The sequence below is a fragment of the Saccopteryx leptura genome, chromosome 3, assembly GCF_036850995.1.
Source record: "Saccopteryx leptura isolate mSacLep1 chromosome 3, mSacLep1_pri_phased_curated, whole genome shotgun sequence".
NCBI lineage: Eukaryota > Metazoa > Chordata > Mammalia > Chiroptera > Emballonuridae > Saccopteryx > Saccopteryx leptura.
This window is the reverse complement of record NC_089505.1, coordinates 108,748,005-108,770,759: the sequence shown is the minus strand read 5'-3', so window position 1 is coordinate 108,770,759 and position 22,755 is coordinate 108,748,005. Positions and strand designations below refer to the sequence as shown.

The following is a 22,755-nucleotide window of genomic DNA, read 5'->3' as shown; positions in this document are numbered from 1 at the left end:
TCCCTGTAAATATAAAATCCCAGATTCTCTGGGATAAGTGCAATATCAAGCAGTTTTCTTTTGGCCCAGAAAATATGATCGCAATAGCTACAGTCCTTGGATATTGCGTTTTTCACATATTCGGAGGCGGAATTGGGATCAGCTGAGGTTTGGAAGCACCAGTGTGGGGGATAAGATGTCTGGGAATGCTTGTGATCAGGGACCAGGGCTGCCGTGAGGGCTGGGTGAGCTTCCTCTGCCGAGGTGGCATTCTCCTCAGTTCTCTGGGCTCCAATAAAGTCCCATTCGCCCACAGGTGGCCCCAGGAGAGAAGCAGGGGCCCTGGGTATTTATTGCTTTGGTCCCAATTGTATTTCAGGCCAGTTCATGGAAATTGAAAACCAGCATGTGTGTAGTTCCAGGGCCCCTTCCTCCGTTACCCAGCCCTCGAGAACTTGGACACTGCAGTCCTGTGGTCTCACTGTGCTGGTGATGTGCAGAGCGGAGGGGGCGGGGCGTGCTCTGTAGAAGGACCTCCAGTAATCCCACGTGATTTCCTTGAGCAGAAGGTCCACGGTGGTGCCTGGAGGTGGGGAGAGTATGGTTCTGTTCCTGCACTGGGGACTAGGCACTGTGGTCATGGCTGGGGAGCATGCCGGGACCGCAGGGGCAGCCTGGGCAGGGTAAGCCCCAGCTGAGGGAGGCCGGGGCTGCGAGAGCTGACCCAGGATGAAGGGTCATTCATGAATGACCAGGGTCGCTGTCATCATTTCCTAACAGAATACCCAAGCAGGTAGAGTCTGCATTTGCCCTATCAGGCCAGTGGGGCTCATGTATCACTTGTTACATTTATTCTCAAATAGACAGATACCCTGTGGGGGAAGACAGCCTCTGGGTTGAATTTGGCCCTCATCCAGGGGAGTCGGGTCTCCCCTGCGGGGCGTCCCTGACCAGCCGCACCCTGCAGTTTCAGAAGGAGCTTCACGCACAGCAGGGGCTGGAGAGGAGATCAAGAAACAGAGCGGAAGTCTTGTCCCGGGGCTGGGACATGCATGGTGGCGCAGGGGTGGCCAATGGAAGGGTCCTGAAATTGTGTGGGCCTGTGGGTGTGCCGGGCTCCGCAGAAGCCCACCAGATGCCGACTCTGCAGAGCCACACAAGCATTCCCCCCGCCCCTGCCCCGGTGTGAGACGTCCCCGTGACTGTCAGGCTTGGCTGGGCCTGGCTCAGGATCTAGCTGTAAGAAGTGAGCCTGTGAAATGAAGGTCTTTGCTGTGTCTGGGCACGACCAATCTGGCAAAGATGGACCAAGTGCAGCTCGCAGACGAGGCTGCTAGCATGTCGAAGAAGTAGACCTGACACTGGTCCTACCCGGCCAATGTGGGTCACATACGTCTGTTCTTGTCTTTATTTTTAAATAGGCAGGAACTTCACAGGGGAAAGAGGCGTCTTTGGTGATCGTGCTCAGTTTAAAATGAACCCAAACCCAGCTAATCATTAGAATCACTCATGGACTTTTTAAAACATAGAATTCTGGCCTCGTTTTCAGATATTCTGGTTCAGCAGGTCTGGGATGAGGCCCAGCGATTGTGATTCTAAGATTTCCTAGGTGATTTAGATGATAGGCCGCATTTGTGAACCATTAATATGAACATGTGCTGCACGTCAGTTGCTCATAGTGGAGTTTTGGATCATTCCTGAGGGTTTTCTTCCCCTGACAAGGTTGCAGCCCCTTGAGGCGTGGAGCTGTGACACATGTGGTGATATGTTATTGCTATGAAGCTGGCCAGGCTCAGGCTGCTGTGGTAGCCTCCTGAGTCCCAGAAATTTGACCTCCATATAGACAGCCTATCAAGGAATGGGATGCAAGGTCTTGGACTCTGACATTATAACTTAATGTTGTGATCGCCCACCTTCCATTTCACTTAAATACAATAGTCTTTGGAGAGGCCGCTGTACACCTAGCCTTGTGCTCAGCACTGGGAGAGTAACAGGCACGATTCTAACATGGTTCTTGCCCTCCAAGAGCTCATGTCATGGTCTAGCGAGTGTGACCAGCACAAACTTTATTACAAAGCAGCTTTTGAATTATTGCAGGAATAGATGTGGCCACAAAGTGCTACCAGAATAGAGAGAAAGAAGAATTCATTCCAACTGGAAGAGACTTCAATTTATCGCAGGATCATAACTGCACTGCAAACACAGGTTAGCACAGGACCCAGTCCAAAGGCCATGTTCCCACAGCAAAGAGCCCTGGCCCAAAGCATCTTAGGACCACAGCTACCTCGGTTGGGAGCCTGGAAAAACCAACCAAGTCCTAGGGGTATGCTTCGGGGCTCTGCCCTCTGTTTGTGGGGGAATGGAATACATCTGACAGGCTCACTTCAGCTTTCACCTTTGGGAACAGAATAAGCAGGTCCTCTTCTCTCTGTAAAATTTTCAAGATTACGTGTATGCCAAGGGTGCTCCTGGGGCCTCGATGCTGACCGTGACTTCTCTACTGTCTCTGCGGTGTCGGACTCAGAGAGCTATCAAGGGGACACCGGGTTTCCCTCACCAGGATCTGTGTACAGAGAGCCTCTGAGCAAACCTGTCATCACTCGGTCAGATCAGTGCTGGGTGCTGTGGGTGCTGTGGGTTCTGTGGGCTCTGTGCTTCCTCGGGAAGGCACTGCTCACCTTTTTTTTAGGGCTTGGCTTTCTAGGGGAGCCTCTTCTTCCAGTCCCCTTTATACAAAGACAGTCTTCTGGGGGACAGGGTGCTTGGGAGTGGGCTCAGGAAGACCTGCTACCCTAGGCTAACTGCCTAACTCCCAGCATGCCCTGGGAGTCAGATGAGACTCCAACATGGTCTTGAAGGTAGCTCTGTCCAGCTAACTGTAAACTCCCTGCGTCATTGAGGATTCCCCTGGAAGGAAATCCAACCAGACTTCCTATGATCATGGTGAGCAGCCACTCAGTGCTGCTTTCAGTCTTCAGTGGCTGGTGGGCTGAGGTGTGACAGGGCCTAGGGTGGCCAGAACCGTGGCTCTGGGCGCCTTGAGTGAGGGCACTCTGCTGAGACAGCCCCAGAGAATAGGGTGGGGCCCCCTGACATCTGAGCCCAGCAGGGGCTCAAGGGAGGAGTTCGGGCTGAGGGCTGCAAAGACCCCAGAGCCTGGGTCTGTGGTCCTGGAAGCAGTTTCTGAGCCATTCGAGAAGGAGTCCACCTTTTTTTTTAATTCTCCTGGGCTAATGGGAAGGTGTGGGTTCTTGGGCTACATCACGCCAGCGTTCTTCACTCCCCAGCCAATGCCTGTGTCTGGCTGACCAGCTTAATAAGAATGGCCACAGCTAATCCCAGCAGGGGGCACAGAGCTGCCTGAGATGAGCTGGGAGAGGCCTCTGCAAATTCTGCAGAACTGCGTTTAGTCCGCCGGGTGGTCAGGCTGCTCTCCTGCCTTCAGAAACATCACAGTGGCTTTGCGGCAGAGGCGGGACGTCAGCATTGTTAGTCTAGCTCCTGTACCTGCAGAAACAGACTCAGTGAGGTGCACTGCCCTTCCCCCAAAGAAGGCATACGGCTAGTAAGTGAAGAATGACCGGCAAACCCACATTCTTCAGGACGCGCATTTGGGCTTTACTCAGCATGAATTTATGGTCTGTTTTCAAGGTAAAAGTTGGGGCCCAGGAGTACAGAGGAGGTACTTCCTTCATGTTTTGTCCCATAAGGTATCTGATCTGTCCTGGTCACTGGTGACAGGACGACCTCAGCCAGCAGCAGCTGAGGCGTGCATAGACCCTGGCCCTGGCCTGGACCTCTCCGCAGGTCTGAAGGGGCCTAAATACAGGAGTAAGCAGCAGAAACGGCTTGGGTGGGCATCCTTCCAGAAGTATGCCAAAACCAGCCCCGGCTGCAGGGTAGTTCCGGGCAATGGCGGTTCCCAGGCGTGGACAGGAGGTGGCATTGCGCTGATAAGCAGTCAGGTTATACCAGTAACCTATCCAGCTTTAAAGCGATATGGGGAACAGCGTCTAGGCATAGGAGACAAGAACTTAGCTATTGTCAGCCCCCCACCAATGAGCTTCAGCTCAAGATGCCAGTTCCAGAGGGGAACTAGATTGGGAATGAGGAGCTTGGGGTAGAAGCTACACCCTCAGGATAAAGGACTCTTTTGTGGAAGGGAAATAAAAGGACCATGAGTGGGAGTGGCTATACATCCCTGTTTGCTTAGGATAATCCAGTTTACAGCTTTGGTCCTAAGGTAATTATTAGTAGTACCATCTTTCATTCTCAAAATGTCCCAATTTGGGCAATGTATTATATGGTCACCCTACACGTGACCTGAAAGACATTTTGCCAAGCAAGGGATTGAGCCTCAGCCAAGGGCTGTGGATGCTGAGGCTGATCACTGAGCAGAATGTCTATGAGACACTGAGGTTGACAGCTTTCTACCTCTTTCCTCCTCATGTGCCACCCTCCCCTCGCTCACTCTGCCTAGACCCACAGGCCCTCTTTCAGACCCTCAGATACTCTAAGCTCTTTGCTACCTCAGTGCCTTTGCACTTGCGGTTTGCCATGTTGGAAGGTTCCTCAGGAGGCTGGACCCTTCTCATTGGCCCTAAAACTCTCACCTCCCCAGAGAAGCCTCCTGTAACCAACTTGTTCAAAAGTGCAGTCCAGGCCTTGGCCGGTTGGCTCAGCGGTAGAGTGTCGACCTAGCGTGCGGAGGACCCGGGTTCGATTCCCGGCCAGGGCACACAGGAGAAGCACCCATCTGCTTCTCCACCCCTCCGCCGCGCCTTCCTCTCTGTCTCTCTCTTCCCCTCCCGCAGCCAAGGCTCCATTGGAGCAAAGATGGCCCGGGCACTAGGGATGGCTCTGTGGCCTCTGCCTCAGGCGCTAGAGTGGCTCTGGTCGCAACATGGCGACGCCCAGGATGGGCAGAGCATCGCCCCCTGGTGGGCAGAGCGTCGCCCCATGGTGGGCGTGCCGGGTGGATCCCGGTCGGGCGCATGCGGGAGTCTGTCGGACTGTCTCTCCCTGTTTCCAGCTTCAGAGAAATGCAAAAAAAAAAAAAAAAAAAAAAAAGTGCAGTCCTTCACTGTCTGATTTCTGCATATTCCCTTTTCAGAAACAACAGGCCTTACTTTTGCTCTAGCACCAGCAGTCCAACAATCTCAATGGATCATAACAACAAATATATTATTTCTCACTTGCATCCTGTAAGGGTTGTGGGTCCATGGCGGTGCTGCAAGGCTTGGTGGGATTCCACATAGTCTCTCGTTCTGGGACCAGGGTGAAGAGTTGTCATCAGTCCTAAATCTGTTTGTGCTGCTGTAACAAAGTACCACAGACCAGGTGGCATATAAACAACAGAAAGTTAGTTCTCACTGTTCTGGAGTCTGGAGGCCTGAGATCGGGGGGCCAGTGTGATTGGGTGAGGGTCCTCTGCCAGGGCGCGGACTTCTTTCTGCGTCTCAACTTGGCAGAGGGGTCTGGGGATCTCACTTTGACAAGGCACTCACTGACGAGGACACCACCCTCACTGACTTAAGTACCTCTCAAAGGCCTTACCTCCTAGCACCATCCCCTTCAGAGGTGAAGACTTGAACATGAATTTTGGGTGGACACAAACATTCAGACCATAGCGGGCACTGAGTGGGATGAGCCTGGGGTGCGGATGCTATGACCGTTGCTGGGAAGAACAAATGGAAGGTGGGAGGGACCCACAACACTCAACAGAAATGCTGCTTAGCAGAGTTGTCTAGCTGGACAGGAGGAGAGAACATTCTAGAAAGAGAAGATTGCCTCACCAAGACATGAGGTTACGCTTGCACATTTGTAGAGCTATAAGATTAAAGCGATTAGCAAGGGCCTTATGGCTTTGAAGGCCTTTTATGTCCTTTCGAAGAATTTGGGCTTTACCCTCTGTGTTAATGGGCCATCTTTAAAGAGTTCCAGGCAAGGATGTAACCGCATGAAAATTTATGATTTGCAAAATTCACTCTGAAGACAGTAAAGAGGATGGATTCAAAGGGAGTGAGATATAAAGCCAGGAACCTGGGTAGACGATTGCAGTAGGAAGAAGTCCTCAACTTAATAGGGGCTTGACAAGTCTAAGAGATATTAAAGAGATAGAGTCAGCAGAAGTTAGTTACTGATTGGATATGGGATTGATGGAGAAGGGGCTGTTATATTTTGCTTAGGCAACTGCGTCCTGTCATTCATGAGGACGAGGACTGGAGGAGGCTTAGGAAAACAGAGCGTTCAATTTCAGACATGCATTTGAGGTGCCGTTGTGATCGCCAGTAGAGATGTCCACCCGTTTCATACCAAGTCTGGAGCGTGCAAGAGGGTGGGGCTACCAGTAGGCATTTGAGACACAATGGCACCCAGGAGGGGTAGTTGGGGAGTGAGGGGAGGGCCAGGGAAAGGCCGTGACTCAGCAATGGCAGCTCTGAATCATTTGCTGATGCCGGGGAACTTTCCAGATCCTAGAATCTAGGGGAACCAGGTTAAGAGAAGACCGGGCGTTCAGTTTGGGGCAGATTTAGTTTCATTGCTGTGATCAAATTCAAACTCCTCCTCATTGTCTAAAAGACTTTCCGCCACCCTCTCCCATGCCTCTCCTGTTTCCAGTGCTGTGGTCCACCTTGCTTATTGTCACAGTGGCCTCCCTTTCACCCGTCACGTACACCAAGCTCATTTCCTCCTCAGGGCCTCTGCCCTTGTAGTTCCCTCCACCTGGAGTGATCTCACCTAGGATGGCTGGCTCCTGCCGTCAGGGCACCTCCACACACAGGCCCTCGCCGACCCCCTTATTGGCAGTAGGCCACCCTCAGTCCGCTCACTTCTTTTCCCTTCGCCCAGACTTACGTTCCTTGTCACCTGTTTGAATGTAAACTTCCTGAGTGTTGAGGATTTGCTTATCTTCTTCTTGTTGATTGCCAACGCATACCGGGAGCTGTGGCCGGCAACACAGCACACACTCTGTTAATACTTGATCTGGGTGGGGCTGCTTCAAAGACCATTGGATACATCGGCCCGGGGCTTAGAAACGAGGTCTGTCCTGGAGACGTACATTAGGAGTCACGCGTGGCACGGGGTAGAGCGTGCAATGTGCAAAGATGACCCTGAGATAGACCCTTTCATGTCCCAAAATATAACATTCAGGTGGGAGAGGAAAGCTTTCAAGTGATTGTGAAGGGGCAGCTCAAGAAGACAGACAGAATTCTGGAATACAGACTGAAAGTGTATCAGGACTGGGCGAGGGGTCAGCTCTGATGAATGCCCTGCTAAGCTAAGTCAGGATGCCAGCCCCAAGCTCGCACCAGCCTGGGTGGTGGAGATTGAACTGCACCCCCTGCCCCATCCTGCAGCAAAAAAATGAAAGGAATATGAAACCTTGAGCACAATCCATGGCTTCTGTAATCCAATAAGAGGATGTACTGTGTGCTTGGGAAATACTTGGCCAGCACTGTCTGTTTATCCCTGATGCTCCCTTTGGAATGTGTACGTGTTTCTAGAAGGCTTCCTCAGGATTGTCCTCAAAGAGAAGGAAGCTTAGCTTAATCTGATTTATAATAAGGATGAGCCCTGCTGGGTGATCACTTTTACCCCTCGTGCATGTGACCTTGAGAACCTTGTACAGCTTCCATGGGCCCAATGAAGTTAAAAATGCTAACTTTCAACAGCTCCAGTGCCAGACACGATGTTAAGATAACGCAGATGAAAATTAACATACATTGGACTTCCGAGCAGAAAGAGGCGTGAGAAATTCAAGGGTGGGTTTGCAAAGCCTCTGCTTCCAGCTCAGCTGTAGCATGAAGAAGCAGAGCGGCCTCAGTTGACTTGTCCAGAGACACACACTGAAGCAAGCATAGCCTGATGGGGCCTCTCCTGCTTGAGTGAGCACTGCTGGAGAAAATCACCCAACCAGGCAAATTGGCGCTGCTACAAATTCATGGTCACCAATCTCAATCAAGCCCGCGACAGTGTCTAGCAATCCGTCTGTGTTTCCCAAATCAGCCTGCTCTCCTATTCTCCGTGGGAACGATCTCAGGCATTCTCAACTCTCCAGCCCACGAACGGTCCCTTCCCCTCACCTTGAACTGGAGAATGACCTTGTCTCCCACCTCACAGGCAACATCTTCAACTTCCAAATGTCAAAGACATCAATCCTGCAGATCATCCCTGTCCCCACCCTTCCTCTCACCTTCCCACCTTTCAAAACAGATACTCACTCCTCTCTCCCATCAAAATGCAATCCTCCTCTACACTGCGCTTCCCACGTAGGCTTTAGATCAGGGACCTTCTTTAAGCACCTTTAAATTCACAGTAAGAAGTGCAACACAGTGCACCCTCACACATAATTGAAACCTGTGAGTCACAAACAGTACTTACTTTTTTTTTTTTTTGTATTTTTCTGAAGCTGGAAACGGGGAGAGACAGTCAGACAGACTCCCGCATGCGCCCGACCGGGATCCACCCAGCACACCCACCAGGGGGCGACGCTCTGCCCACCAGGGGGCGATGCTCTGCCCCTCCGGGGCGTCACTCTTTTGCTACCAGAGCCACTCCAGCGCCTGGGGCAGAGGCCAAGGAGCCATCCCCAGCGCCTGGGCCAACTTTGCTCCAATGGAGCCTCGGCTGCGGGAGGGGAAGAGAGAGACAGAGAGGAAGGAGAGGGGGAGGGGTGGAGAAGCAGATGGACGCTTCTCCTGTGTGCCCTGGCCGGGAATCGAACCCGGGACTTCTGCATGCCAGGCCGATGCTCTACCACTGAGCCAACCGGCCAGGGCCAATACTTACTTTTTACTACCTATAGTGCCTTCAAATATTTTTCATTCTCTTTCTTTTGTTTTTGTTTTTTTTTTTTTTTTTTTTTTTTCATTTTTTAGCGTCCAGCTCATGAACCACCACATCTCTTTGACGACCAGTCACTAATGGACTGCAACCCACTGTTTCAAACATTTTGCTGTAGATTCTCCCTCACCTCCCACCTGCTCGGAACTTGACGCCTTGTGTAATTCACCCTTCTTCTGTCTCTTCACCCTCTCCCCCCATTCTCCGCCCCCCGTCAAGCCTTTCTCATCAAAATCGACATTTTCTCCGGTCTCTCTTATCTTAAAACCACAGTTCTTTCTTCACACCCTCACATCTCCCTGCCATTTCTCTAAGAGCCTCTTTTGCATCTAGACTTTCTTGACAGGATTGTTTTCCCTTGCTGTGTCCATTCCTCATCTCCCAGGCCCTTGTCACCCCATCCATTTTGACTTCGCTGTCTCCCACCCCTGGAAACTGCTGTCACTGAGGTCACCAGTGAGCCTGTTGTCACCAAAATCCAGTGGGTTGTTTTCAGTCTTTATCATACAGAGATGTTCAGTTGGAGTTCAGCATAGATAGCCCTTCCACCTCCTGGAATCCACTCTCCTGGTTTTCCTCCTACCTCTTGGCTGCTTTGTCTCCTCTGCCCTGTCAGCTTCTCTCCATTCTTAACAAGTTTCCCTGCGGTGTTGCCAACCTGTTAGCTCTGTTATGTGAAGCTTCTGTTTGGTAATGCACAGTACATTTTCCCACATCTTTACTGACCAGCTTTATTCTTTTGTTAGTTACCTCTTAATTTTTTTGGCCGATGTTTTTATTTTGAGTGTTTATCTTTTACTGAATTATAGTTTGTTGTATGTGAAACAGACTAAATATTTAATTGCAATAACTTGCAAATACTCTCCCTCTAAATGTTTTTTATTTCTGTAATTTAAAGTGTTATTTTTTCTTATGATTTCTGACTTGGGTAGAAAGCTAAGAATGTCTTTTCCCTATGTCTGAAGTTATACAAATATTCCTCATATTTTCTTCTAGTATTTCTGTGGTACACTGAGCGAGGTGTAGATCTAATATTTCTACAACTTGTTAACGATTTGTCCAAGCATCCTTTATTCATCATTCAACCTTTACCCTGCTACTCTGAAAAGCCCCCTTTATCATAAACTAAATTTTTAGGTTTCTGAACTTCCTTTTTTGGTTCCATTGATCTCTCATCTAAAGCTAATACAATACAGATTTTATTATTACAGCTTTAGTATATGTTTCTATATATCTAAGTTGGCAAGCCATCCTTTCACTAGGAGAAAGTAAGTCTCATGGTTGAGAGCTTGGACTCTCTTGGGTGTGAATATGTGAATCTTATATACTTTTAGAGGAGTATTTGTATCAAGATTAATTTCGATGGCATTGCTATTATAGTTTGATTAAAATTTTAAAGCTCTAGACATAAAACCACTTTCTTCTTTAATGTTTTTCAGTTTTCTAAGGTTTCTCTCTTCTCACAATTTTGGTAATTCAGAATTTCCTGGGAGATCCTCCATTTTGTCAATATTGCAAATTTACTTGTATATTATGATACTATTCTTTTATAATTGGCTTATCTTCTTAATTTATTGTCCTATCTGTGTTTCTATATCTTCTCTCTATTTCTTGAGTAAACCAATGAGAATTTTATTTTTTATTGATCTGTTCAGTTTTTTTTCTGCTTTTATGTTTATGAAGTTTATTCTCCCTTCTCTCTCTAATGTTGTCTAGTTGCTCTTTTCATAAATTTTTTAGTTTAAACACTCATTTCACTTATTTTAATTATTATTTAACAATGAACAGGGCTATGACTTTTCTCCTAAATGCATCTTTGTCCTAGTATCATCATCATTATAAGTAGTCTGTATTGACAGCTTTTATTTTCTCTTTGAACTCAAGAACTTATTTAGGAAAAGGTTTTTATGAATTTTCAAGTGATTAGGATTTTTCTTTATTATTTTACTATTGACTTCTAGTTTATTTATTTGCACTGTGAACAGAAAATGTGTCCCAACAGTTTTTGCTTTGTGAAGAAATTTATGGAGATATCCTTACAGCCTAATATAAAGTCCATTTCTGTAATATGTCATGGTCACTTGTAAATAAGGTGATGTTCCTTGTTTAATGTTAACAGAGTTCATATAACATTCACACGCATAGTATTTTATAGGCCCTTTCTATCTTTATTTACTTTTGACTTCAGATGAGTATATTGTTTTTAATACTTACATCTTTAAAATAGTTCATTTTGTCTGTTTCAGTGCTTTTGGACATCATGTATCAAAAAACTTATCTTTTTTTTTTTTTTTTTTTTTTAATTTTTAGCTTTTGAGAGAGAGAGAGGCAGACAGGAACATTAAGCTGTTTCTGTATGTACCTTGACCGGGGAATTGAACCCAGCAACCTCTGTGCTTTGGAACAATGCTTCAACCAACCAGACTATCTGACTGGGGTTTAGTTTTTAGAAATTTTTAGAGAAACAGAGAGAGGAAGGGAGAGAGACAGGAGGGAGAAGGAAAGCATTTGTTGTTCCACTCAGTCGTGCATTTTTTTGTTGCTTCCCATGTGTGCCCTGACCGGGGATCAAACCCGCAACTTTGTTGTTTCAGGACAATACTCTTAACTGACTGAGCTAACCCACCAGGGCCGCATTATCCATTTTTAAAATATCACCTTTGGATTTTGTTTTGCTTCGCCTGTCCCCTAGAAACTGAATTGCATTCTGAAAGCAGTGAAGCTAGCGGTGACAACATCAGAAGAAAAGATTGTCAAAGAGGGTTTTTCAAAAAGCTCCTTTTATTTTCTACTCGAGATCATATTCAATAATAACCTGATATTATGTGCAATTGTGCGTCCATTTATTAATGAGTTTTCTACCTTTATTATTTTTTAAAAGGCTGAGCCATGTGAGAGCCCTCTAATTTAGAGATTTATCCAAGGTCAAGAGCCATTTACACAACCTGGTAACTACCTCCACAGGGGAAGGTACCTCATCTCCCTCTTTCAGCCTGGGTGATGGATAGCGATGAGATCCAATCACACCTCTTTTTGTTTTCCCCATTCGTGACACTGAGACGTAAACTGTATTCTCTGACAGATGCGTTCCTGCGTAACATGAAAACATCATTTTCCAATGAGAGACCTTTGCAATGCAGTGCACACTCTCTTCTCCTGCCCTGGTTGCAACAAGTTGGAGTTATCTTTTGGGATAGAGGACCCAACTTCACAGGCCCATGTTCTTTCTCTGTTAATGTCAGTTTATCAGTTCTGTCTCTGTGTAGGTACAAAAATAACTGTTTCTTGGTATCTACCCAGAGACTCTTGGCTTGAAAAAAAATGACCATCCAACAGTCTGATATTATCCAAGAGACTGATGTATCAAACCCACCAACCCCCCTCTTTTGGAGTCTGCATTTGCCTCCACCAGTAGTTCCCAAACCCTGGCTGCAATTAGAATCCCCTGGAAAGCATCTAGGCTCTGTGATCTCCTGGGCGTTATTAGTACATTTTAACATTCTTCTAAAGTGAAGTCTGAGCTGTCTTGGCCCCATTCCCTTATTTTTGACTAATCTGAGTCACTTTGTGTAAGCCTTATGTCCTGTCCCAAAATGAGAGTTCTGTTTTACTAGGATAGATGAACCTATACATATGTATTGTTATAAATAATTTTAGTCTTTTTTTTTTTTTTTGCATCTTACTTTACGTCTCCCCTCTTTATAATTCCTCGATGTTTCCTTGGAATTCCTTTGTGTTTTTTTTTTTAATTTTTAATTTTTGCTACATTCCTGCTATACTTTTTCCCCCTTTGGTAATTTTAACATCTTTTAAAACATGCTTTAACCTATATTTCTCAAATTAACCACAGATACTATGTAACAGATATTATTCTAAGATGAGGAAATTAGTGTATCTCTTTTCTTCTCACTTTACTTTTTATTTATTTTTATTTATTATATTAGCAAAAGAGAGAAGTAGGGGGAGGGGCAGACAAGACAGAAAGGAAGAGAAATGAGAAGCATCAATTCTTCATTGTGGCACCTTAGTTGTTCATTGATTGCTTCTCATACATGTCTTGACCAGAGGGCTCCAACTGAGCTAGTGACACCTTGCTCAAGCTAGTGACCTTGGGCTCAAACCAGTGACCTTGGGCTTCAAGCCAGTGATTTTTGAGCTCAGGCCAGCAACCAGGGGGTCGTGTCAATGATCTACATTCAAGCCAGCGAATATGCACTCAAGCTGGTGAGCCTGTGCTCAAGCCTATGAGCCCATGCTCAAGCTGGCGACCCCAAGGTTTCAAACTTAGGTCTTCAGCATCCCAGGCTGATGCTCTATCCACTGCACCACCACCTACCTGGTCAGACCTTCCACTTTGCTCTTTATATCAATATAATCTGCAGTATTTTATCCTGGGGTTTGGGCAGGAATGATAGCTTATATCTTCTCTTCCAAAGAATAATTATTATACTTGCATTCTGTTTTACGACTAGGTTTATAGCAATTATTTAGATTCATTTCTATATGGTTTATTTGCTTGTTGCCAATGCTTTTTTAAAATTTCTATGAACCATAACTTTCCCATACTTGAGTTCTTTATTTTGATTCTTATCTTGGTTTGGTAGAAAACATCTTCAAGTGGCTTTTTTATGAGTGTTATGTGAATAATATCTTTTTGAGGTCTTTCACATTGGGAGATGTTGTCTTTGTTGTTTAACAACTTGGCTGGGTCATACTCTTCTCTACTCTAAATTATATAAGGAGAGGTCTGTACTGTGTCTAAGAGAACCGTGTTGAGGACCATGCCACCGTATTTTTCCCTAGTTTCCAGAGCTGATAGAGGTATACATCTGTTTTTACAGACTTTGGTCAATCCTGTCATTTGGGTCTCGGAATGGGTCGGAGGTGTAAGGCACGTGGATTCATGTCACCATCTTTTCAGATGTCATCAACCATTAAATACTCATTGATTCATTCAGCAAATATTGATTGAGCACCTACAATGTGCCAGGCATTGTGGGAGCCATTAAGGATTCAGAGCAGCCAGACAAGATTTCTGCTCTTGCAGAGTATATGTGTATGTGCTGGGAAGAAAGAGGGACGTACCATAAACAAACAAGTGAACAAGACAATTTCAGAGGCTGAGAGGTAGAGCTGCCATCTATAGTTGCTCAAAATGGTACCCCGGAGCTTTGCCACATGAGAAAGGGTGTAAAGTAAAAAGAATAAAGTGATGGCATGATGGAGTGGGGGGTGGAGACTCCAGTGCTGTTAATTAAATTCTCCTCGGCAGCAAATCCATTTGTGTTCGTGCTCACAGTTCCCCCAATGATCTTCCCTCCAAAAGCATAGCACTCTCTTGGTCTTCAGTTCACTGCGAGGCAGCCCATCTGATTTCTCCCTTCTGCCTTCAAGGTAGCTGGCTTTGTTCGGTTCGGATTCCTCATTATTTGTATTATGCCTCCAGTGGGAGCACCGCAAAGCTGATGATCGGATAGCTGTGTGAGGGTATCCATATCCATCCTACAGCCTCCCCAGTTCAGTGTAGATAGAGTGGTTGGGGTTGATAGTTTGATCTTCAGCAGGTTCTAAGAATACCCCCAAGGACTCTGCTGTTAGATTGGGACCCAATGGGCAGTACTCTTCTCATACTGGGAGACGATGTTGAAGGGTGGCTAAGAGCTTGGTCCCTAGAGTCAGATGGTCATTAATTTGCGTGGATTTGCATATATTTGAATTTGCTGTTACCATTTTATTGGATGCCCAGCCCTGGCAAGTTACTTAAACTTTGTGTGCCTCAATGTCTTCATCTTGAAATGGAGTTAGTAGCAGGACCTACCTCATAATGTTTTTGTGATGGTTGAGTAATTGATGAAAGTGCTTAGAATAGTGTCTGCACTTCAGTAAACCCTCCAATAATATGTAGTGATGCTTATCTTACTCTTAGCTGTATCTTGTGTTGCCCTAAAGCTTTTCCATATCCTTCTTTCAAACTCTCTGTATACTTATAAAATACAGAGATGACAAGACATAAGACTGAGTGCGTCCAGGGACCCGATCCACTTGGCTGAGTTTGATGGGAGGGCTTTGCACAGCAGTTTGGACCTAACGTGGGAAGGGGCACAGTAGGTGAAGTCAGGAAGCGGAAGGAGAAACAACAGAGGAGTCAAACACTTCCTTTGTTTTGTGTTTTTATTTTTATTCTTTTGCAAATATGACTTTATTATTATTTTTTTACCTTAGCTTCATTATCATTAATAAGTCAAATGTTTAATTTACTTAAGCTTCAGTATTATTATTAATACCCGACATCAATATGAATGTTATAAAGGGACTTAAATGTCCACGTTAGTTTTTTACCTTATTTATGCATTTATATATTCTAAATGTTTAGAATGAGCCCTATATCATTTTTACAGTCAGAATAATGAAAGATTGTCTTATTTTGAAAAAATTTCACCCCCAAACGTACTACTCCAATGCAGTTTTTAGTTGGGGTTCACGTCTGGTCTTTATCCATCTATAAATAAATATTCCAGAGCTATCATCAAAAGTACACATATAATTTTATGATCTACCATTTTATTGAAAATGGTATTTAACATTCTCTCCTCCACAGGGTCGTATTTATCACTTTAATAATTGAGTTCAAACTGCATCACATTAAGGGCTATAATATGGCTCACATTATTGAACTGACATATAGGTTGTTCACATTTTTTCTCTGTAATGAAATTATGTCTCTATAAACATCTTTGTCCATGTGGCTCTTTTTCTTTTGAATTAATTCCTAGAGATTACCAAGGCAAAATATTTGAATAGTTTTGGGGGCTGCTGATAAGCATTTATATAATACTTCCTTCCAAAAGGGTTACATCAACTTTGCACTCCAACTGGCAATGAATACATAGGAGTCTCCCTGAAACTTCTGCAATATTGGGTTGTGTATTTTTTTTCTAGTGAAAAGGACTGTGTTTCCATATTATATCTACTTTTTTATATATATATGAATCCTCTAAGCATACTCTTTGCTCATCTTGGGATATTCTTATACAATTAAAAAAGCTCTAATCCAATTCTGGTATAGCCCTTTGGTATACTTGTTACAATTATTTTTTTCATTCCGTTATTTTTCTTTTGAATTTCGAGTTAGTGTGTTTGTTTTCCCAGTTATAGCATTTTCCTTGCCTTAGCCTCATTCTAGGGTCTGTTAGTCACCGGCATGAAAAGGTTTTAAAATAAGGGTTTTTGGGGAAAAAAAATGTCTCCTTGGGTTAAAGTAGAAGAGATAACAGGAAGTGGGCAGGGCGTCAAGATGAGACACTGTCGCCTTTCTCCCCCAGATCCTTCCGAAGCTCTGGTCCTCGGAAGATGGTGCCTGCCTGGTGCCTCCTCAGCATAGTTTTGTAGCTTTGAGGTTGACGGAGTCCCCAGGGCACACCTGTCTCTTGCCCACCAAAATGTTTAAAGGAGAGAAATGGACTTGGAGTACCTCCACCCTGGGTCCCACCTGGGGGAGGGGGCACCCACAGCTGAGAGGAGCTGGGCGTGGTGACGGCGCTTCAGCTTGAGTGGTGGTTTTTCCCCAACACGGGGGACCTGGAGCCTGAGACACTTCCTGGGGTGAACACACTAAAACAGAGAGAGGAGGCCAGGAGAGGAGTGGGTCCGCACTGTCTGCACTTTTCCAGGGGGACCCTCCCCGATGCCATGCCCAGCATGGAACCCAGCCTGTCTCCTGCCCAGAGCTCAGAGCCCAGCCAGTCCAGCCTGACCCTGGGTCACCCTTTCTTTCTGTTGCTCTTTAGACTAAGGAAACGCTCCCCCGCCGGCCTTCCGCGGCCCGGGCAGAATGCCAGGGACGCTTGCTGACCTCCACTGCTCTTCTCTTCCAGTTTCCTGCTTCTTCAATTTCACCAGCCCCTCCGGGGTGGTCCTGTCGCCCAACTACCCGGAGGACTACGGCAACCACCTGCACTGCGTCTGGCTCATCCTGGCCCGGCCCGAGAGCCGCATCCACCTGGCCTTCAACGACATCGACGTGGAGCCTCAGTTCGACTTCCTGGTCATCAAGGATGGGGCCACCGCCGAGGCCCCCGTCCTGGGCACCTTCTCAGGAAACCAGCTTCCCTCCTCCATCACCAGCAGCGGCCACGTGGCCCGTCTCGAGTTCCAGACCGACCACTCCACGGGGAAGAGGGGCTTCAACATCACCTTTACCAGTGAGTCCTCCCTCTGTCCCCAGCCGACCATCCCATCCCTCTGAGTGTCGGTCTCTGAGGACGGCGATGGGTGCTCCAGGGAGGAGGGTTGATGTGGGTGGGCCAGTTCCAAGGGCTGTCACGCTCAGGCACAGGGCTCCCGTGTGACCACAGGAAGCATCAAGTGCTGGCTGTAGGCAGGGAGCTCTTCTCTGGGGAATCACTCTCTCCTGAGCATTTATTTCCTATATACATAATGTCAAAAGAGCCTGGGACCTCAGTCCTCCCCTCGTTAGTTCCTGCGCCCTCTCTGGTGAGCTCGCCGTGGTCTCGAAGGCCCACGTACAGCTGCCTACAGGTGTTCCGGTGGCGCTGTTCGCCCTGGGCTCTGCCCCATTCTCGTTCCCACAGGCAAAGCAGAAACGGGAGTCTGGAATACCGTTTCTGTTCGGCTCTGACACTTTATTAGAGCCAACTCTTGGGGCAATTCCTCCTCACCCCGCTCGGGGCCAGGGTCCAAAACGTTGTCACCTCCAGCTTCAATTCTGGGTGCCTTCTAGAAGCCACCTGAAGCTCGGTGGTGATCATTTTCATTTCTGTGTCTCATGGGTTTATAGGGAGGGCGAGGGTGGGGCAGAATCTTGGAGACTAGAAATAGCAAGCGGCCAAAAGGCAGCAAGAAGGACTTGTCAGGTTATAATAAGCTGTAGACCCATGACCTTGGCTGATGACAAATCGTCAAACGGGGCTGCCTGAGCAATTAAGCAGAGCGTTTCCGGAGGCTCCTTGTGAAATCAAGTCCCCATCTCAGGCTCCACCCCCCCCCCCCACACACACACACAGACACATAGAGCTGGTCCCTCTGGTGCTTTGGACAGAACTGATCTCCCCCCCAGCCCCCAGCCCCCACCCCCCTCCGTGGCACAGAGGTCTTGCTTCCCAGTCCCACCTGTCCCTGGGATCTTAGGTGAGATGAAGGCAGTAGGTGCTAAATGGCCGGCCACTGCAGACCCCAGATTCCACGGGACCACTCAAACTAAAGCCATTTCCTGACATTCCCCTTAGACCTCCTCAGGACACCAGACTTACTAGCAACAATCAACCTTCTCAGAGCACGCCCCCTCCAGGGCACCCCTGTCCTTGTTGTCAGTGGACAGGAGGAAGCAGAGCCCCGCCCATCTTCCCCGCTCTTCCCAGTCTGAGGATGCGGTGCTAGCTTTTAGCCCCTCCCTGCTTCCCTGTGAGACCCCGCGAGCTCAGCACAGGGAGGAAATGTATTACTTATCTGCCCCGCCACGGGCCCGGTACGTGGTAAAGATCAGTGAATGTTTCCTGGATGGAAAGATCCACGAGCGACTCAGTGCTCTCTCTCTCCTGACAAAGTGGGAAGAAGAAGGGTTAGAGGCCCCCCAGGGGAGCCCCACTTGGCCAGGATGGTGACAGCTGAGAAGTTTGCGGGTCAAAGGAAGCGTGGACGCTGGTGGGGCACCTGCGGCTAACGAGAGTGCTTATATCCTCCTGGGAAAACCAAATCCTAGTGAGTCCCCGTTTCCCAGGAAGGGAGGGAGCGCTGGGTCCTTGGGAGGACGAGGCAGAAGGCTGCGGACCTGACCCGAGGACCGAGCTCTCACTGCGTATCACACACGGTTTTTCCACCACCGTAAAAATGATACACCCCAAACATAAATACTCAAAAAGCAGGGGCAGGTCAAGGAAGAAATGCTAACTGCCTCCCCGATCCCCACCCAGAGATGCTTCTTGCTAACATTTGGCGAACACTGTTACAGATGTCAGAGATTTTTCCGCGCACTCAAGCAGATGGGCAGTTGGGTGGATAAGTAGCAATGATTTTGTAAACTCTGGGCCCCATCCTAGATCTGCTGAATCAGAATCTCCAAGGGGCTGGGGTCCCAGCATCTACTTTTTATCAGAGGCTTCCGGGGTAGTTCTGATACACCTAGTAGACACTCCTCTGTGGACCAGTGTTCGGGAAGCGGTGTTGTCTCCCCTGCAGGACACTCATCTCCTGGGTCACATCCCAACCGATGGACACCGAGGCCGAGCGAGGGTCTGCACAGTGTCGGGGAGCTCGCCTCCGCTGGTGCTCTCCCCATAGCAGCTGAGCACAAGGGGCTTCCCCTCAGGGTGACTTTGACATCTGTGTCCCTGTAACAAGGACCCATGATCCTTTTCTACCCCTCGCGCTGCTTGGAGTAAACCTCGTCCTTCGTCCACAATGATACAGGGGCTACTGTTCACTAAGCACCTGCTGTGTGAGCGCTCTGTAATCACCATGGCGGACCCTACGCCCAGTCTTCAGAGGCTGAGGTCTGTTCCTTGTCACACAGCAGGAGACGGGTTTGAAGATACCGAAGGAGCACTTGGCAGTCTTTAAATCAGTGCCTTGGAGCTTTTGCTCCCAAGTGATGAAAACAGCTCTATATCCAGATCTTTTGTGTGCATACATGTATCTCTGTGTGTGTGTGTGTGTGTGTGTGTGTGTGTGTGTGTGTGTGTGTGATAGGGTTAACACCTGGACTTCAGCTTCAGGTGCCACTTATTTCTAAATGTCAGTCACGGTCATAGTTTCTAATAAAGAGAGGTTGGGAGACTGAGGTCTGGGCCGACCTAGGCTTTGCATTTCAGAGAGAAGGGTGTTGGGGACTCCGTGGAAGCTGTGCCAGGGATGGTCCCACTTGTCTCCATGTCACGTCCCCCAAGCTCACTTTCAGTAGGAGGACCGCCAGGTCTACGGGCCTTTTGCCTCCAGCAAGATCCAGCGGCCTCCAGGGAGGACTCCTTCTGTTTCTGACTGTGCAGATGTTTCCATCAGTGAGGGATTTCAGAGGCTTGTAAATTGAGTTTCTTTAAGTGATACCTGCCCGTGCAACCGTGGAGCCCTGTCTCCACTGCAGAGCCACTATCACAGCAGGGGTGCAAACAGGGTGCGTGGCTTCAGAGACCTGAGCGCGAGAACCGCGGCGCCCCTGATGGAGGGAGGCTGGGGATGTGCTTGGTGGGGACGGAGGGGCACGGGAAGAAGGGAGGCAACTCATTCTGAAGGAGTACTTACCTTCTTATCAGGTGCGATGCCAAATCTCCTCCACTTTCCCATTCACCTCAACTGTCATTTTACTTCTAGCTCAGAATGACCCTGCAAGTGGAGTATGATCTCATTTTATAGGTCAGGAAACAGGCTTGGCAAGATTACATAAGTTGCCCAGAACCATGTAACTAACAAGAGGCAGAGCTCGATTAAACCCAAAGGTGTCCTGACCCTCTCCTCCCCCACCCCCGACTGCATTATCCGTTGCCCGGGAGAGGGAGAGGCAGCCTGACAGAGGAAAGGGGCTGAAGGAAATGGGTTCAGACAGGGTGGATTCCAGGGCACCTACTTCCTGATGCTTAGTGTCTATTAGTGTCACAAGACCTAGAGCCTGGCTCACCTGCGGCATCGGCGATCGCATCACCGCCTGAAGTGAGGGAAGCCTAAATTGGATTTGACATTGAGGAGGCAGATCTGCTCCTTACCCCTCAGTTTCCTCATTTGCAAACTGGGATAATAATATCTACTTCATGGGATCATTAAATGATGTAAACGAGGGGATATGAGAAACAGTTAGCCCACTGCCTGATCTATCAGTGTTCGTTAGCCTGAAATTGGGTTAGGTGCTCTGCTCGGGAAGGCAGAGAGCAGGTTTAACAATCACCTGCTGTGTGCCCAATGTGGCACCCTGGTTCCTTGTTCTAGGGTATCTGGCTCTCCTGGCAGCATGGTGGGTTCTTGGGTTAAGTGGTGAAGGTCTAGGGTTGACCATCATAATGAAGCTGGTTTTCTTTGGGGGGGTCCATCTGCACACCAGCTCTGCCTAATTGTAACCTTGACCCCCATCCTCACAGCTTTCCGACACAACGAGTGCCCAGATCCCGGCGTCCCAGTAAACGGCAAGCGGTTTGGCGACAGCCTCCAGCTGGGAAGTTCCATCTCCTTCCTCTGTGACGAAGGTTTCCTCGGGACTCAGGGCTCGGAGACTATCACCTGCATCCTGAAGGAGGGCAGCGTGGTCTGGAACAGCGCCGTGCTGCGGTGTGAAGGTATGTGCCTGCCGGGCTGGGGGCCGTGGCTGTCACCGGAGAGACTGAGGAGGGGGACCAAGTGGCCTGAACCATGGTGGTGCATTTCCATACCATCCTTCCTTCTCTCCCAGGACACAGGGCCACCCTCTCACCCTCACACTGGAGTGACAGGGGCTTATGGGACCACTTTGCATAGATATTTGAATTGTAATCAGAGATTCAACTGGAGAAAATGCTGGTTCTAGGCTGTCAGGCATCAGAACACCTTTCCCATGTGGGACCTCGCGAAATCACAGCCGTCGGGAGCCCTGCTTCCTGCTCCTGCCCAGGCGGCTCCAACAGCCGAAGCAGCGTTGATGGTCCTACGAGTGTTCGAGTCTTCCAGCTCCTGCCACACCTCCCTTCTCCACATGCCGGTTTCCCCAGTGCCCGGGGACATCTGCCAGGCTTGGCCTTGGTGCCCCCATTAAATGCTGCCTTGTTATTCTTGTGGGCCATCCCCTGAAGACACAGGACAGACCAGCCAGAGAAAGCACAGCTTGGGGCAAGCACGGGCTTATGGTGTTTCTTCTGTCCTGCCCTCCCCCACAGAACAGGTTTTGACTCCATTTCAGAGACCAGCCCTCAGTTGCACCAAACTGCAGGCATTTAAAACACAAGTTATTAAGCCTCTTGAGGGCAGGACATGTCAAATCTGCATACCAAGCACAGTGCCTGGCACAGAATAGGCCCTCCATAGCTTTTTGTGAACAAGGGATGAGTCTTGTGTGTCCCATCGGCCTCCAGGGCAGGGACAGTGTCCAGGGAGGCAGAGTCTGTGTTTCTCCGCTTTGGGAGCCAGACAGCTTCTTCCTCTCATCTCGCCTGATGGACATCAGGTAGAGACCTAAGAGACCTCTCTACATACCCAGTCCCCACACCCAAATCTGAGCATGCCGGCCAGCAGGCGGGAAGGACAGGAGAGCCAAGCGGGGGGGTGGGGAGCCTTGGATGGAGTGCGGTCCCCGAGGTGACAGGTGCAGGGAGGAGAGGAGAGACCACCGAGAACATAGGACCTGTGCCACAGGGTCTCTGGGCCTTCAAGTCAGGGGCCTGGGCTGGGTTTCTGGCAGGTCACTTTATCGCTCCGAGCCTCTGTTTTTTCAGCCACCAAAGGGTGAGGGGGCGATAGTAATAAGATGCAGATGTGAAGGGAAGTTCTGGCATAAAGTCAGTACTTGAAAAGCGTTAGCTGTGCTCTCACTGGTTTGTAAACTCCATGAGGTTAGGGAGTCATCCTTGGCCTCATCGTCCCACAATTGACATATTGTTTGGCACTTAGATGTTCAGTCATTACTGGCTGATGAATGAATGACCTTTTAACGAGGGCAGTGGTCCCTAACCTTTTTTGGGCCACGGACCGGTTTAATGTCAGAAAATATTTTCACGGACCGGCCTTTAGGGTGGGACGGATAAATGTATCACGTGACCAAGACAAGCGTCAAGAGTGAGTCTTAGACGGATATAACAGAGGGAATCTGGTCATTTTTTAAAAATAAAACATCGTTCAGACTTAAATATAAATAAAACGAAAATAATGTAAGTTATATTCTTTCTCTGTGGACCGGTACCAAATGGCCCATGGACCGGTACTGGACCGCGGCCCAGGGGGTTGAGGACCACTGAACTAGGG

General features: G+C 48.2%; 1 protein-coding gene across 1 annotated transcript in view; it reads left to right on the top strand.

Annotated features, from left to right (window-relative positions):
- The window catches only part of CSMD2 (CUB and Sushi multiple domains 2), a 597,382-nt gene that overhangs the window by 366,547 nt on the left and 208,080 nt on the right, over nt 1-22,755 (top strand). Inside the window, exons 14-15 of the mRNA XM_066375796.1 lie at nt 16,701-17,027; nt 20,907-21,101. Of these exons, the coding sequence (XP_066231893.1) occupies nt 16,701-17,027; nt 20,907-21,101 (522 nt within the window). The remainder of the gene's footprint in view (nt 1-16,700; nt 17,028-20,906; nt 21,102-22,755) is intronic.